At 41.9% G+C, this 12,620-nt stretch overlaps 2 protein-coding genes across 5 annotated transcripts in view; one reads left to right on the top strand and one right to left on the bottom strand.

Moving 5' to 3' along the window:
• Nucleotides 1–4,669: 4,669 nt before the first annotated feature.
• Nucleotides 4,670–12,326, bottom strand: LOC130271057 (protein Mis18-alpha-like). 2 transcript variants are annotated; one of them, XM_056518227.1, is made up of 3 exons: nucleotides 12,147–12,326; nucleotides 8,233–8,262; nucleotides 4,670–5,517 (listed from the first exon to the last, which is right to left on the bottom strand). In XM_056518227.1, exons 1-3 carry the CDS (start codon nucleotides 12,324–12,326, stop codon nucleotides 5,416–5,418), a joined length of 312 nt encoding a protein of 103 aa, XP_056374202.1. In that variant the 3' UTR covers nucleotides 4,670–5,415. The 2 variants fall into 2 exon arrangements, with proteins under 2 accessions (XP_056374202.1, XP_056374201.1); XM_056518226.1 differs by having other exon boundaries at nucleotides 4,686–5,912; nucleotides 12,147–12,286.
• GTPBP3 (GTP binding protein 3, mitochondrial) overlaps nucleotides 12,305–12,620 on the top strand; it is a 101,157-nt gene continuing 100,841 nt past the window's right edge. Inside the window, exon 1 of one of the 3 annotated variants that reach the window (XM_056518224.1) lies at nucleotides 12,305–12,436. The gene's annotated coding sequence lies outside the window, so the exon portion shown is untranslated. Of the gene's footprint in view, nucleotides 12,586–12,620 lie in introns of all 3 variants that reach the window. The other 2 variants (XM_056518223.1, XM_056518222.1) reach the window with 2 other exon arrangements.

The raw sequence follows: 12,620 nt of genomic DNA, 5'->3' as shown, positions 1-12,620 counted from the left end.
CATCAGAGGAGGCATCTGCAAGGAAAGCCGCAGACTTCCTATATAAAGGAATAGAAGCAAGAAGCTGGTCATAAGGTACATTATTTTGAATATTTTCCGCTAACTGATCTATCCAAAGAAGCATTGATCTGGACACATATGTTGCAGTGACATTTGGCTTGAACCCTGCTGTAGAATTTTCCCAGGATTGAAAAAAAAAAAAAAAAAATTTAGATTTTTTTTGTCCATCGAGTCTTTAAGAGGACCGAGATCCTTTGACACTTTCGCAATGTCTGCATAAATTTTAGGAGTTCACCCCCCCCCCCCCCCAGTTATCCCCACTATCAAACGGATACTTTCTCTTTAGGGCTTTCGGAAGGAACATTTTCCTATCCGGATTCTCCTACTCTTTGTTAATAAGTGCAGGAATGCTTCTGTGTACTGGGAAAATTCTTCGCTTCTTACATTCAAGCCCCTCAAACTTAATATCCTGTATGGTTTTAGGCAGTTTTTCTCCAGTAATATCCATGGCTAATTTGACATGTTTGATCAAATTGTCAGTCTCTTCAGCGGATAAAATAAAAGGTTTTCCTGAGGCATCATCAGAAGAAGAGGAGTTTCCTGCGGATTCAGAGGAAGGTTCGATGGCACTCTCTTCCTCAGAACCTACATTTAAAGGGGTATTCCAGGCCAAAACTTTTTTTTATATATCAACTGGCTCCGGAAAGTTAAACAGATTTGTAAATTACTTCTATTAAAAAATCTTAATCCTTCCAATAGTTATTAGGTTCTGAAGTTGAGTTGTTGTTTTCTGTCTAATTGCTCTCTGATGACTCACGTCCCGGGAGCTGTGCAGTTCCTATGGGGATATTCTCCCGGGACGTGACATCATCGAGCAGTTAGACAGAAAATTTCAGACGCTAATAACTATTGGAAGGATTAAGATTTTTTTAATAGAAGTAATTTACAAATCTGTTTAACTTTCCGGAGCCAGTTGATATATAAAAAAAAGGTTTTGCCTGGAAAACCCCTTTAACACTTGAGACTGAACAGAATCACCAAACATACAAACAGGCACAGATACCGAGGCTGCGACCGCACCTGGTTGTGCAATTTTGAGAGCCTCACTGATCTTTTTTATCATGTCCTGCATGGACGTCAGAAAAGAGGATCTCTCACCTGCCATTATGTTAGCTACACAGGCTTGACAGATAGACTTCTCATAATTAGGAGACATCTTTCCTTTACAAGAAGCTACACTCCTTGGCCGACATTTAACATTGTCTTAAGACTGTGCCTTTTTTGCACCTTTGGTTTACACATTTCTGCTGATTTGAATTGCAATCCACTGATTTTGGCAATACACATGATATGAAAGGGTTTTATGAACTGCGCCTTTTTGTAAAAAGGCGCAAAGAGACTGAAAATTCTCTAAAACTACACCAGCCCAGACTTAGCTTAACTTTTTCGTGTACGTGAAGAGAGAAATTTCAGATAATGTGACCTACACATTATTTATGGAATGCTCTGTGACCATTTAATACATTTGGTGCACGTCCTCACTTCCGGCGTCCCACGTCACATCCAGCCTTTTCACAGGAGGTGGTTTTAGGTTGTTAGTGGATCCAGCATGTCACCCAGCCTGAGGTGAGTGAATTTTAGGGTCCCATCCGATATGAGGCCACCTCCGCGTGGTGGATGGGGTGACAAATTTTGATCAAAAAGTGCGCTCCATTTTGTTGACCAAGTGTGCTGCTGCCATTTTCTTTTTTTATGTTTTGTACTTGCCACAGCAGCGTGCACCCGTGTATTGGGTTTAGGTGCGGGCTATATATATATATATATATATATATATATATATATATATTTTTTGTTCTTGCTGTGCACACTGGGGAAAAGGCTGGCTGACTCCTGCTAGTGGAGGGCTGCCTAAATACTAAGACTGTCCTCCGCACCTGACGTCCCCTACACTGCGCCAGACATAACTCCCGGGCTTCTCACTGCCGCGCCAGGCCTCCCAGCCTGTGCACGACGTCACTTTCGGTGTACCATTTCCTGGCATACCACGTCACATCCAGTCTCCTCCTGGAACGGCCTTAGCAACCTGCAGGACACTGCAAATAGGGGGAGTTACCAGACCGCGCTGCGCGACCAGGCAGAGCCCTCCAGGTAACAGGAGCAGGCATTGAGGTCTTCCCCAGACTAGGAAAGCCTGCTAGGGAATAGAACCCAACAGACTACAGGGTGAAGATCTATTCCCTCAGCATCCAACTGGGACAGGAACTCCTGCCCCACTAGGCTTCTCAAGGACAGGAAACCACTGAGGCTGGGGAAGAGGGGCCTGAGTTTTATCCTCTAGGTTTCCTGTCCTTATGGGCGGAGTCCCTCTCTCAGTTGGTGCTGTCATGGCGAAAGGGAAATAGGACGTAATATTTTAATAGCTGGGAAAATTTTTGCACGTGCCAATACCAAATACATAAATATTTATTTTGTTTACATGTTTTTTTTTTTTATGGAAAAGGGGGTCTGCTGTAAAGTGGATAATGTGTTTTAAAAAAAAAACTTTTATTAAACCTCCACAGTGGATCTTTCCCCTGCGATTGCATGTGTGGCTCTGCGCGCTAAGGCCAAGCAGGGCTCGATAAGTCGCAGTTTTTATCCATCACATACTGTGACGTCTGAGTTAAATGCAGAAAAATGTCCATCAGAAAGTAAAAAGCAATGGGAAAAAGAAACTAACTGTAGGCGGCATATTAAGAGACAATAGGCCTTTCTGAATATCTTGTTATGCATATTTTTTTTTTGTAGGACTGTATCCACCTTTTCCAGCCCACCGGAGAACCTGAAAGCTGAACCAATTTATGCAGGGTAAAGTCAGCAACTGCCGTGCCGAGAAGTTCGTGAAGAATCAAATCACTGTAACTTCGCTCATCTCTACTGACCATGTACATCAAATTTTTATACCTTTATCACCTATACTTATAATAAAAATACCTCTTTTCATTAGCACAATTTCCATAATGTACATTTATTCCCTCATGTAGTACAAAATAGCTAGATTTTGACCCTTACGTCATGTAGGGGTGGAAACGTTACTATTTTGTACTACATGATCAAAGAAACATTTATTAGTTATGTAGTGTGTGCTTGGTGTTACTTTATATATAACTGTGTGGGATTATAAATCACAAACAGTTATATGAGAAAAAAATTAAAAACGCTGCGGCCAAAAAATTAAATAAAAATGTGGGCAAATCACAGTGCCCTGAACCCCTATTTGGGCCCGGGTCACGCTGAAAAAACTGCGGCAGACCCTTGAGGGGGTATTCTCTCCCTGCTCTAAGGAGTCTTCTTCCCTGAGGGGCTCCGATCACAGCAAAAGGGGGGGGGGGGGGGGTCGTCCCTGGCTCCTTCTTGCAGCTATGCCTGCTGACTGAACTCAGTCATACCTCCTCGCCGTCCGATATCCTCTGTGATGCTCCAGCTTGGCTCACCATCGAGCACAGATAACACTGATCAATGCTATGCTATGGCATAGCACTGAACAGTGTATGCAATTAGAAGATTGCATATGATAGTCCCCTATGTAGACAAACTGGGGTTAAAAAAAGTTTGTGAATTAACCCCTTCCATACTAAAAGTTTAAATCACTCCGCTTTTCCAAAATTCTATATAAAAAATATGTAAACATAATAAAAACAAACATATGTGGTACCACCATGTGCGTAAATGTCCAAACTATAAAAATATAACAATTGAAATGCACGGTCAATGGTGTACACTTAAAAAAAAAAAAATTCCAAAGTCCAAAATTGCGTATTTGTGGTCACTTTGCTAGCTTTATTCTATACATTTTTTTAGGGTATACAAAGTCTCAACAAAAATAGTACCGATAAAAACAGCGCAAGAATGAGTCCTAATATAGCCCGTATACGGAAAAATAAAAAAGTTATAGGGGGTCAGAAGACTATTTTAAACATACTTATTTTGGTGCATGCATTTTTTTTTTTTTTTTTTTAAGTAGTAAAATAAAATAAAACCCATATAAATTAGGTATCCTTTTAACCCTATGGACCTACAGAATAAAGGAAAGGTGTCATTTTTACCGAAAAGTGCACTGCGTAGAATCGGAAGCCCACAAAAGTTACAAAAAATGGCAGGGTTTTTTCAATATTGCCCCACAAATAATTTTTTCCTGGTTTTTCAGTATATTTTCTGGTGAAAAACAAGCCCTCATATGGGTCTGTAGGTGGAAAATTGAAAATGTTACAGAAGGTGGAGTTTAAAACTTAAAGGAGTACTCCGGAGCGCTGGTACTTAAAAAAAAAAAAAAGTTTACCTCATCTGATAGCTCTTTCAAAGACCTTTCCAACGATACCTCATTTGTCAAATTTGGCCCAGCCATTCCCTTGTAATTGCCACCTGTAGCAGTAAGCCGCCATGTCATAAAGACTACATTTCCCATGACTCCCTGCGCCAGCTTCCTGTTAGCTGCTGTTCTTTCCCCCTCCTCTCCCCCGGAAATTATAATAAAGTAACGCCCACAGCTCCTTCCATGTGCCCACTAGCCCAGTGTTTCCCAACCAGGGTGCCTCCAGCTGTTGCAAAACTACAACTCCCAGCATGCCCGGACAGCCAAAGGCTGTCCGGGCATGCAGGGAGTTGTAGTTTCGCAACAGCTGGAGGCACCCTGGTTGGGAAACACTGCGCTAGTGTGGCAGAGCACAGCACTACGCAAATAGCGTAGGCACCCTGGTTGGGAAACACTGCACTAGCGCGGCACAGCACTACGCAAATAGCGTAGGCACCCTGGTTGGGAAACACTGCACTAGCGTGGTGCAGCACAGCACTACGCAAATAGCGTAGGCACCCTGGTTGGGAAACACTGCACTAGCGTGGCGCAGCACTACGCAAATAGCGTAGGGCTAACGTAGGCAGCGATAGGAGCCTAGCGTTAGCCCTACGCTATTTGCGTAGTACTGCGCATGCGCAGAATAAATTAACTTTGGGGGAGTAGCCGACTCCGGGCTGGGAGGCCGGCACAGCCCTCAGTGACTCATGGGAGTGATGAGTCACCGGGCGAAGATGGTGGCGGATCAAGAAGAAATACATGTCGAGTGTCATCAGAAGACCCGGCTTCCGGACGGAGAGAAAAGCGAGGAGAAGACCGGGTAGAAGACCATATGGAAAACGTGAGTACATTAGAATGTTATATAACTTTGCCTCATGCTACAATTCCCCTATAAAAGGTTAGCTTCGGACTACTGCTTTAAGTGCAAAAATGCGAAAACCCGTGGTCCTTAAGGGGTTAAGGAAGTCCATTTAGCTAATAAAGAGAATGTATACAAAAGCAACACAAAAGCAAACATAGCAGAAAATAAAATTCTTTAGACATAACACCAGATTTACGTAAATGCTTTTCAGACTTTTCTTTTATCAGTCTTCAGGAAGAGATGATGGTACGTGGTGCCTTACTAAGTCAGCCATCTTATGTACACGTGTACTTATTTCAACAATCTCGTCCTGCAGTTCTTCAACCTGTATTACACAATGAACAATATTAAAGTCAAACTGGTTCCCTTCAAGCAATTGTTTGGTTTTCGTGGAATAGCACAGGATGGAATTTTTAAAGAAACAAAACAATCTTCTTAGGTGTGCGACTTCTGAAACTGCACAAGTCAGAATCATGCCAACATTAGCTGCGCAACCTTTGCATTTCAGGTGACTATATACACAGCCTTGCAGATCAGGACTTAAATCATATCGCATTGTTTCTTCCACTTCTACTTCTTTAGTAGCCGATATGCATGCTATTACATCCATCATATCATTACATTCACATGCATCGCGCCCTTCTGCCAAGATAGTCTTACAATCTTTGCACATGAAAACAGAAAACATATCAAGCGTCAATCTTGATGGACCCGCCATTCCTAAGCAAAGAAAAAAAATAATAGTAAAAATTGAGGAAAAAATAAATAAAACTTAAATAATGGTTAGAAAAATGTAAATTTTTCTTAATCGCTCCACCATTAAAAGGGGTACTCCACTGGAAAACATTTTCTTTTAAATCAACTGATGCCAGAAAGTTAAACAGATTTGTAAGTTACTTCTACAAAAAAAAATCCTTCTAGTACTTATCAGCTGCTGTATACTACAGAAGAAGTTCTTTTCTTTTTGAATGTCTTTTCTCTGTCTGACCACAGTGCTCTCTGCTGACACCTATGTCCATGTCAGGAACTGTCCAGAGCAGGATAGGTTTTTTTATGGGGATTTGCTCCTGGCTCTGGACCGTTCCTGGCATGGACAGAGGTGTCAGCAGAGAGTACTATGGTCAGGCAGAAAGGAAATTCAAAAAGAAAAGAACTTCCTCTCTAGTACACAGCAGCTGATAAGTACTGGAAGGATTTGGTTTTTTTAATAGAAGTAATTTACAGATCTGTTTAGCTTACTGGCACCAGTAGATTTAAAAGAATAATAATGTTTTCCAGTGGAGTACCCCTTTAAACCTATTTCAATAGGGAAGCAGTGCTGCCACCTCAATGATTTACGACACTGCAATGCACAGTAATTAAAGCGGTATTCCCATCTCAGCTCACGCAGTTAAACTTGTATGGCAGGTGATGCTAAATATTTCTGCAAATACAATTATTTTAGCCAATCTGCCTTCTACTGTTGATATTCTTGCTCCTTTCCTCCCATTGTTGACAGTTTGTTGTCTAGGTTAAAGACCACCACTCTTACTCCTTGCCAACGAGCTGTCAAGAAGGGGAGGAAAGGTCCAGAAATATCAGGAGAAGGAGGCTGAACTACATTAGTTGAGATGGGCATACTCCTTCAAAAGCAGAAAAAAAAAGATTTGCAAAGTAACAATATAGGCAGAGTGTACCTCATACTATTGGGCCACTACCTAACCGATACAACAAATAAATACAATACAAATAATCCCATAACAGTGCCATCTGAGGAATTGCTTTTGCATACCATTTAAAAAAGGACCTGTGGCCAATCCCTGAGGATACCCTGATCAAGTAACTTCTACAGTTTCTTGATACACCCTTTCACCGCGGTGCGGTGGGTCGGGGGGGGGGGGGGGGGGCGGTCGAGGGGCGGTGCGGGGCATTATCGGCAAGGTAATTGCCGATACCGATAATGCCCAAAATCGTGATTATCGGCCAAACCGATAATCGGTCGATCCCTATGCAGAACCACTCCTTTATTGGGGGGGTGTCTTGCTAATTGCCTTTAATTTCCACCCGTTGTCTGTTCCATTTGCACAACAGCATGTGAAATTGATTGTCAGTGTTGCTTCCTGAGTGGACCGTGTGATTGACTTGGCGTTACAGTGTGTTGTTTAAGTGTTGCCTTTATTTTTTGAGCAGTGTGTGTGTATATATATACATATACATACATACACACACACACACACGTTGACTGAGGGGCTAAGACAGCTGTAACTAGTAATGTAAACACACAGCATATGTTCAGGCGGGGGAATGTGCGTGCGTTAATTTACCATGTTCCACACAGACATTTCGCTGTGGCAGATGTTTCTGGTGCAGCATCCATAAAAACAATAGACATGCCTATTCTTTCTGAAGATTTCACTCAGAATGCACTGTTGTCTGGGAGACTGCATTTATGGCTGTCCTGGACTTTCAAATGTTCAGAATACATGTTTTATGGACGACATGTCACACATTTTCTTTCCTTTATTAAAGGGGTACCCCGGTGCTTACACATCTTATCCCCCTATCCAAAGGATAGGGGATAAGATGCCTGACCGTGGGAGTCCCGCAGCTGGGGACGCCCGGGATCATGCACACGGCACCCTGTTTGTAATCAGTCCCCGAAGCGTGTTCGCTCCGGGTCTGATTACGGGCGACTACAGGGCCGGCACCGTGTGATGTCACGCCTCCGCCCCACTGTGAATTCACGCTCCGCCCCTCAATGCAAGCCTACGGGAGGGGGTGTGATAGCTATCATGCCCCCTCCCGTAGGCTTGCATTAAGGGGCGGAGTGTGACGTCACATGCCGCCAGCCCTGTAGTCGCCCGTAATCAGACCCGGAGCGAACACGCTCCGGGGACTGATTACAAACGGGGTGCCGCGTGCATGATCCCGTGGGTCCCCAGCGGCGGGACTCCCGCGATCAGGCATCTTATCCCCTATCCTTTGGATAGGGGATAAGATGTGTAAGCACCGGAGAACCTCTTTAACAACTGAGCAGAGGGAATTATGTAATCAGCCTTACCATCCACTGCTTGTAAAGCACAGAGGTGGTCTGTAACAGAGAGAGAGAAAAAAAAAGAAAAAAAAAAAAAATATCTTAGAAAAGATGCAAGAAATGTAATTATAACTATATGCAATAGTGTATAACATGTATAACAAGGACCTTTTGGAGTAGGGAATACCCCTTTGACCCCTGCAACACTGGTAGGCTATGTTCCCCCCTCGTAGTTTCCGTGCGGAATTCCGCATTGAAATTCTCCACGGATATTCTGCTGGAGCAGAATCCCGTTGGATTCACCGTGATTCTGCTGCGCTTTGCACACATCTGAATTTCCGTGTCCACAGCAAGAATTGACCAGTAGCAACCAATGAGACATCTTTCATTTTTTTAAAAGGCCTTTGAAAAATGCAAGAAGCCGATTGGTTGCTATGGGCAACTAGTCAACTTTTTCTCTGCACAGTTTTTAACCCCTTAAGGACCGGGCCATTTTTCCTCAGCTTCTAAAATCATAACACTTTCAATTTTCCATCTACAGATCCATATGATGGCTTTTTTTGCACCCCCAATTTTACTTTGTAATGACATTGATCATTTCACCACAAAATCTACGGCAAAACCAGAAAAAAACATATATTTATTTATTTGTGGGGCATAACTGAAATTATTTTTTTTTTAAATAATAAAAATCCCATTTTCTAACTTTTGGAGGCTTTTGATTCTACGCAGTGCCTTTTTGGTAAAAATCAAACCTTATCTTTATTCTGTAGGTCCATTTGAAACATTTACAAAAAGGTATAATTTGGTCATGTGATCACAAGTCTGATTTTCCAAACTTCCAGGGGGAGATTTACCAGTGTGTGTTTGCAGCAAATTTATAATAGCAAACAGACTGATAAATTTTGCACAAATTAAATATCACCTTAAAACTCGCTGTAGGAAGTCACTTTTCTATGGAAAGGCAGTAGTATGATTTTTTTTTTTTTTTTTTACGTTTATGCATTATTATGGAGTCTTTTAACCCCTTAAGGACCAAGGACGTATGAGTACGGTGACCCCACAACATATCACGGCGGGCCCGGTGTCATAACCCTTTGAATTATCCCTTCCCCTAATAAAAGTTTGAATCACCCGGCATTTCCAATAATAAAAAAATACAGTGTAAACAAAAACAAAAAACATGCGGTATCGCCACGTGTGGAAATGTCCGAATTAAAATATACAGCTAATTAAACCACACTGTCAATGGCGTACGCACAAAAAAAATTCCAAAGTGTAAAATTGCTTATTTTTGGTCATTTTTTATAGCATGAAAAGATGAATAAAAAGTGATCAAAAAGTCAGATCAATGCAAAAATGGTACCGACAAAAACTTCAGATCACGGCGCAAAAAATTAACCCTCATAGCGCCCTGAACACGGAAAAATAAAAAAAGTTATAGGGGGTCAGAAGATGACAATTTTAAACGTATACATTTTCCTGCATGTAGTTATGATTTTTTCCAGAAGTACGACAAAGTCAAACCTATATAAGTAGGGTATCATTTTAATCGTATGGATCTACAGAATAAAGATAAGGTGTCATTTTTACCGAAAAATGTAGTACGTAGAAACGGAAGCCCCCAAAAGTTACAAAACTGCTGTATTTTTTCAATTTTGTCGCACAATGATTTTTTTTCCCCGTTTTGCCGTAGATTTTTGGGTAAAATGACTGATATCATTACAAAGTAGAATTGGTGGCGCAAAAAATGAGCCATAATACAGATTTTTTGGTGCAAAATTTAAAGAGTTATGATTTTTTAAAGGTAAGGAGGAAAAAACTAAAGAGCAAAAACGGAAAAACGCCAGATCCTTAAGGGGTTAAAAAGACTCCCTTAATAAATTTAGTCCACTGGATAGTCAAAAATAAAGCACTGAGCGTGCATTCATACTGCCTTTTTTTCAGTTTTTTTGCTCTGATTTTTCCCAAATCATGGCAAAAAAGGTAATTGTACCACAAAGCAAAACAACCAAGCCTACAACTACCAACAAGTTTTTTCCTCCCCATTTAGGTTCGGTTGTTGCAGCCTGTAAACGGATTACAAACTGTTGTAAAATAATCCCATTGATGTCAATTGGATTTTTATTTTACAATGCTTTCACATTCGTTTGCAACCGTCTGAGTTCATTTTTTTTTACGGGAGAAGAGACAGTATTTTTTCTCCCACCAAAAAAAAGGGAAGAAAAAACAGATATAGTAAATTTAACATTGAAGTCTATGGAAAACAGATGAGCCTTATGTCATCCGTTTCCATCCGTCTTTACTTCTTAGCATGCTCAGAACAACATTTTTTTTTGGTTTGTTTATTAACTGAACAATAACGGATCCAAACGGATAACATCCTTTTTGCATGATACCTCCTACGTTTTTAGTCACATGGTGGCACCTTTAAGTTTGGTGATTGGATGCAATAGAAGTATAAGTTCCCAATGAATCCTAGCATGGTTGAGGTCAGAAGAAGCACTATCCTAGTGCGAAAGACTGCTGTCCCCATCTAGCTGTACCCCCTGTGCATGTCCCTCCCCGCAACATGTTTATACTTATGTGAGCATTTCTAAAAAAGACAAAGATTTACTGGTTAGTTACAGACTTCATTGTCTTTGCTGCATCAGAAACACAAAGTGCATGTACTACTATAGTACTGTACAGTCTTTAGATGTCCGGACATGCTGGAATTCCACATGAACATTCATACTGCAGCAGAGCCCCATTCATTTCAAAGGGATTCTGCTGCACTGTGCTCACGGCAGAGTTTCTGGGGTCCGCAGAAAGAATAGAAATGACTAAGGGTACGTTCACACGCTATTACTAGCAGCGGGTTTCACGCTGCGGGAAACCTGCTGCGAGTTACACTACCATTAATTTGAATGGGTCCACAGACAGTCCGCAATAGTGTCAGATTTGCGGAATGTCCACTGACCCATTTAAATCAATGGTAGCGTAACTCGCAGCATGTTTCGCTGCTAGCTACTAGCGTGTGAACGCACCCTAAGATGCCACATCTCCGAGCGGTCCTATCAGCGGCATGTTCTGCCGGCGCTCCGCTGTCTGTAAAATGTCCACACTGAAATTTTCTATGTGGACATTCAACTTGTCTAAACAAAACCTAATACACAAATTAACTGTGTGCTTGTCCTGCTATAGAGCAGGGATCTGCAACATATAGGGGCAGACTTCTGAAAACCTGTCCAGAGGAAATGTTGCCCATAGCAACCAAATCACTTTCATTTTGTAGAGGCCTTGTTAAAAACGAAAGCAGCAAGCTGATTGGTTGCTATAGGCAACTTTTCCTCTGGACAGGTTTTGATACATCTCTCCCCTAATGCTGCCATTTTGTACAAAACATCATTTTGTGAACCCCATCTATATACAGAAGGAAAGGCCTGGAGATAAAAATCTTGAAACTTAGCAGACCAGAGAAGTAGATCGCAGATAACAATTATCTGTATTTGCAATCTAAGGATTGCAATAAATAGTGCCCAACAGGAATGTAAAAGTTTTAAAAAGGTAAACAAAAGTGAATAAGCCCCCCCCCCCCCCCCCCCAAATAAAAACTTCCCTCTTTTTGCAAAAAACAAAACATATACTTTGTATGGTCAAGTGAGGAAATGTCTGATCTATTAAAATATTTTTATTAAGCCCTCTGAAAAATAAAAGCTGGAATGGTATTGGTTAGTATGGGAAACTGTTCTAGTTGCCCATAGCAACCAATACTGTTTTAGATCTAATTATTTTTAAGAGGCCGTTGGGATGTGGCTACTATAGGCAACTGCTCCACCGTCCCTCTGTATGGGGGTTTGATACTTCCCCTCCTATGTGCATAGTCATTCGTGTTCTCACATACTTCCCTTGAGTTTCTGGTGCAGGTAACCTGTTACCCTCTAGCTGACGTCACATACTTCCAAACATTTCCACACAGACTGCTGGGAGTTGTAGTTCCAGGACAACTCGAGCGCAACAGGATTTACAGACTTTCCCGCGCTTTCTACTACAGCCACGGAGCAGCCGGTGGAAAACTGACATTTACCACACCAGTCACAAGAACGGGAGCCAAGGGCGGGTGGACAGAACACGAACATCCTATACTATACTCACCACAGGAGCAACGTGAAATATCGCGCGCAAACCGCCCACTGCTGACTCCGCCTACCCGGAAGTATATGAATATCTACTCCACAGACACTATTAGGTGGTTGGTTATTTCGAGAGGAGGAGCGTCTGTAGGCTGGCTATCCAATAAGAAGCGGCGAAAGTCGAGAAGGGGGCGGGTTTTGGTCGATTTACGAATCAGCGCTTGGCTGGCGGCTTTGGTTAGTAGGAGCCATATGACATTCAGAGGTACCGTGCATGTGGTGTCAGGCCAATGGAGGAGG

The sequence above is a fragment of the Hyla sarda genome, chromosome 1 (assembly GCF_029499605.1).
Source record: "Hyla sarda isolate aHylSar1 chromosome 1, aHylSar1.hap1, whole genome shotgun sequence".
In the NCBI taxonomy this organism is placed as follows: domain Eukaryota; kingdom Metazoa; phylum Chordata; class Amphibia; order Anura; family Hylidae; genus Hyla; species Hyla sarda.
The sequence above is the reverse complement of the archived record's forward strand: the minus strand, read 5'-3'. Positions and strand labels throughout refer to the sequence as shown.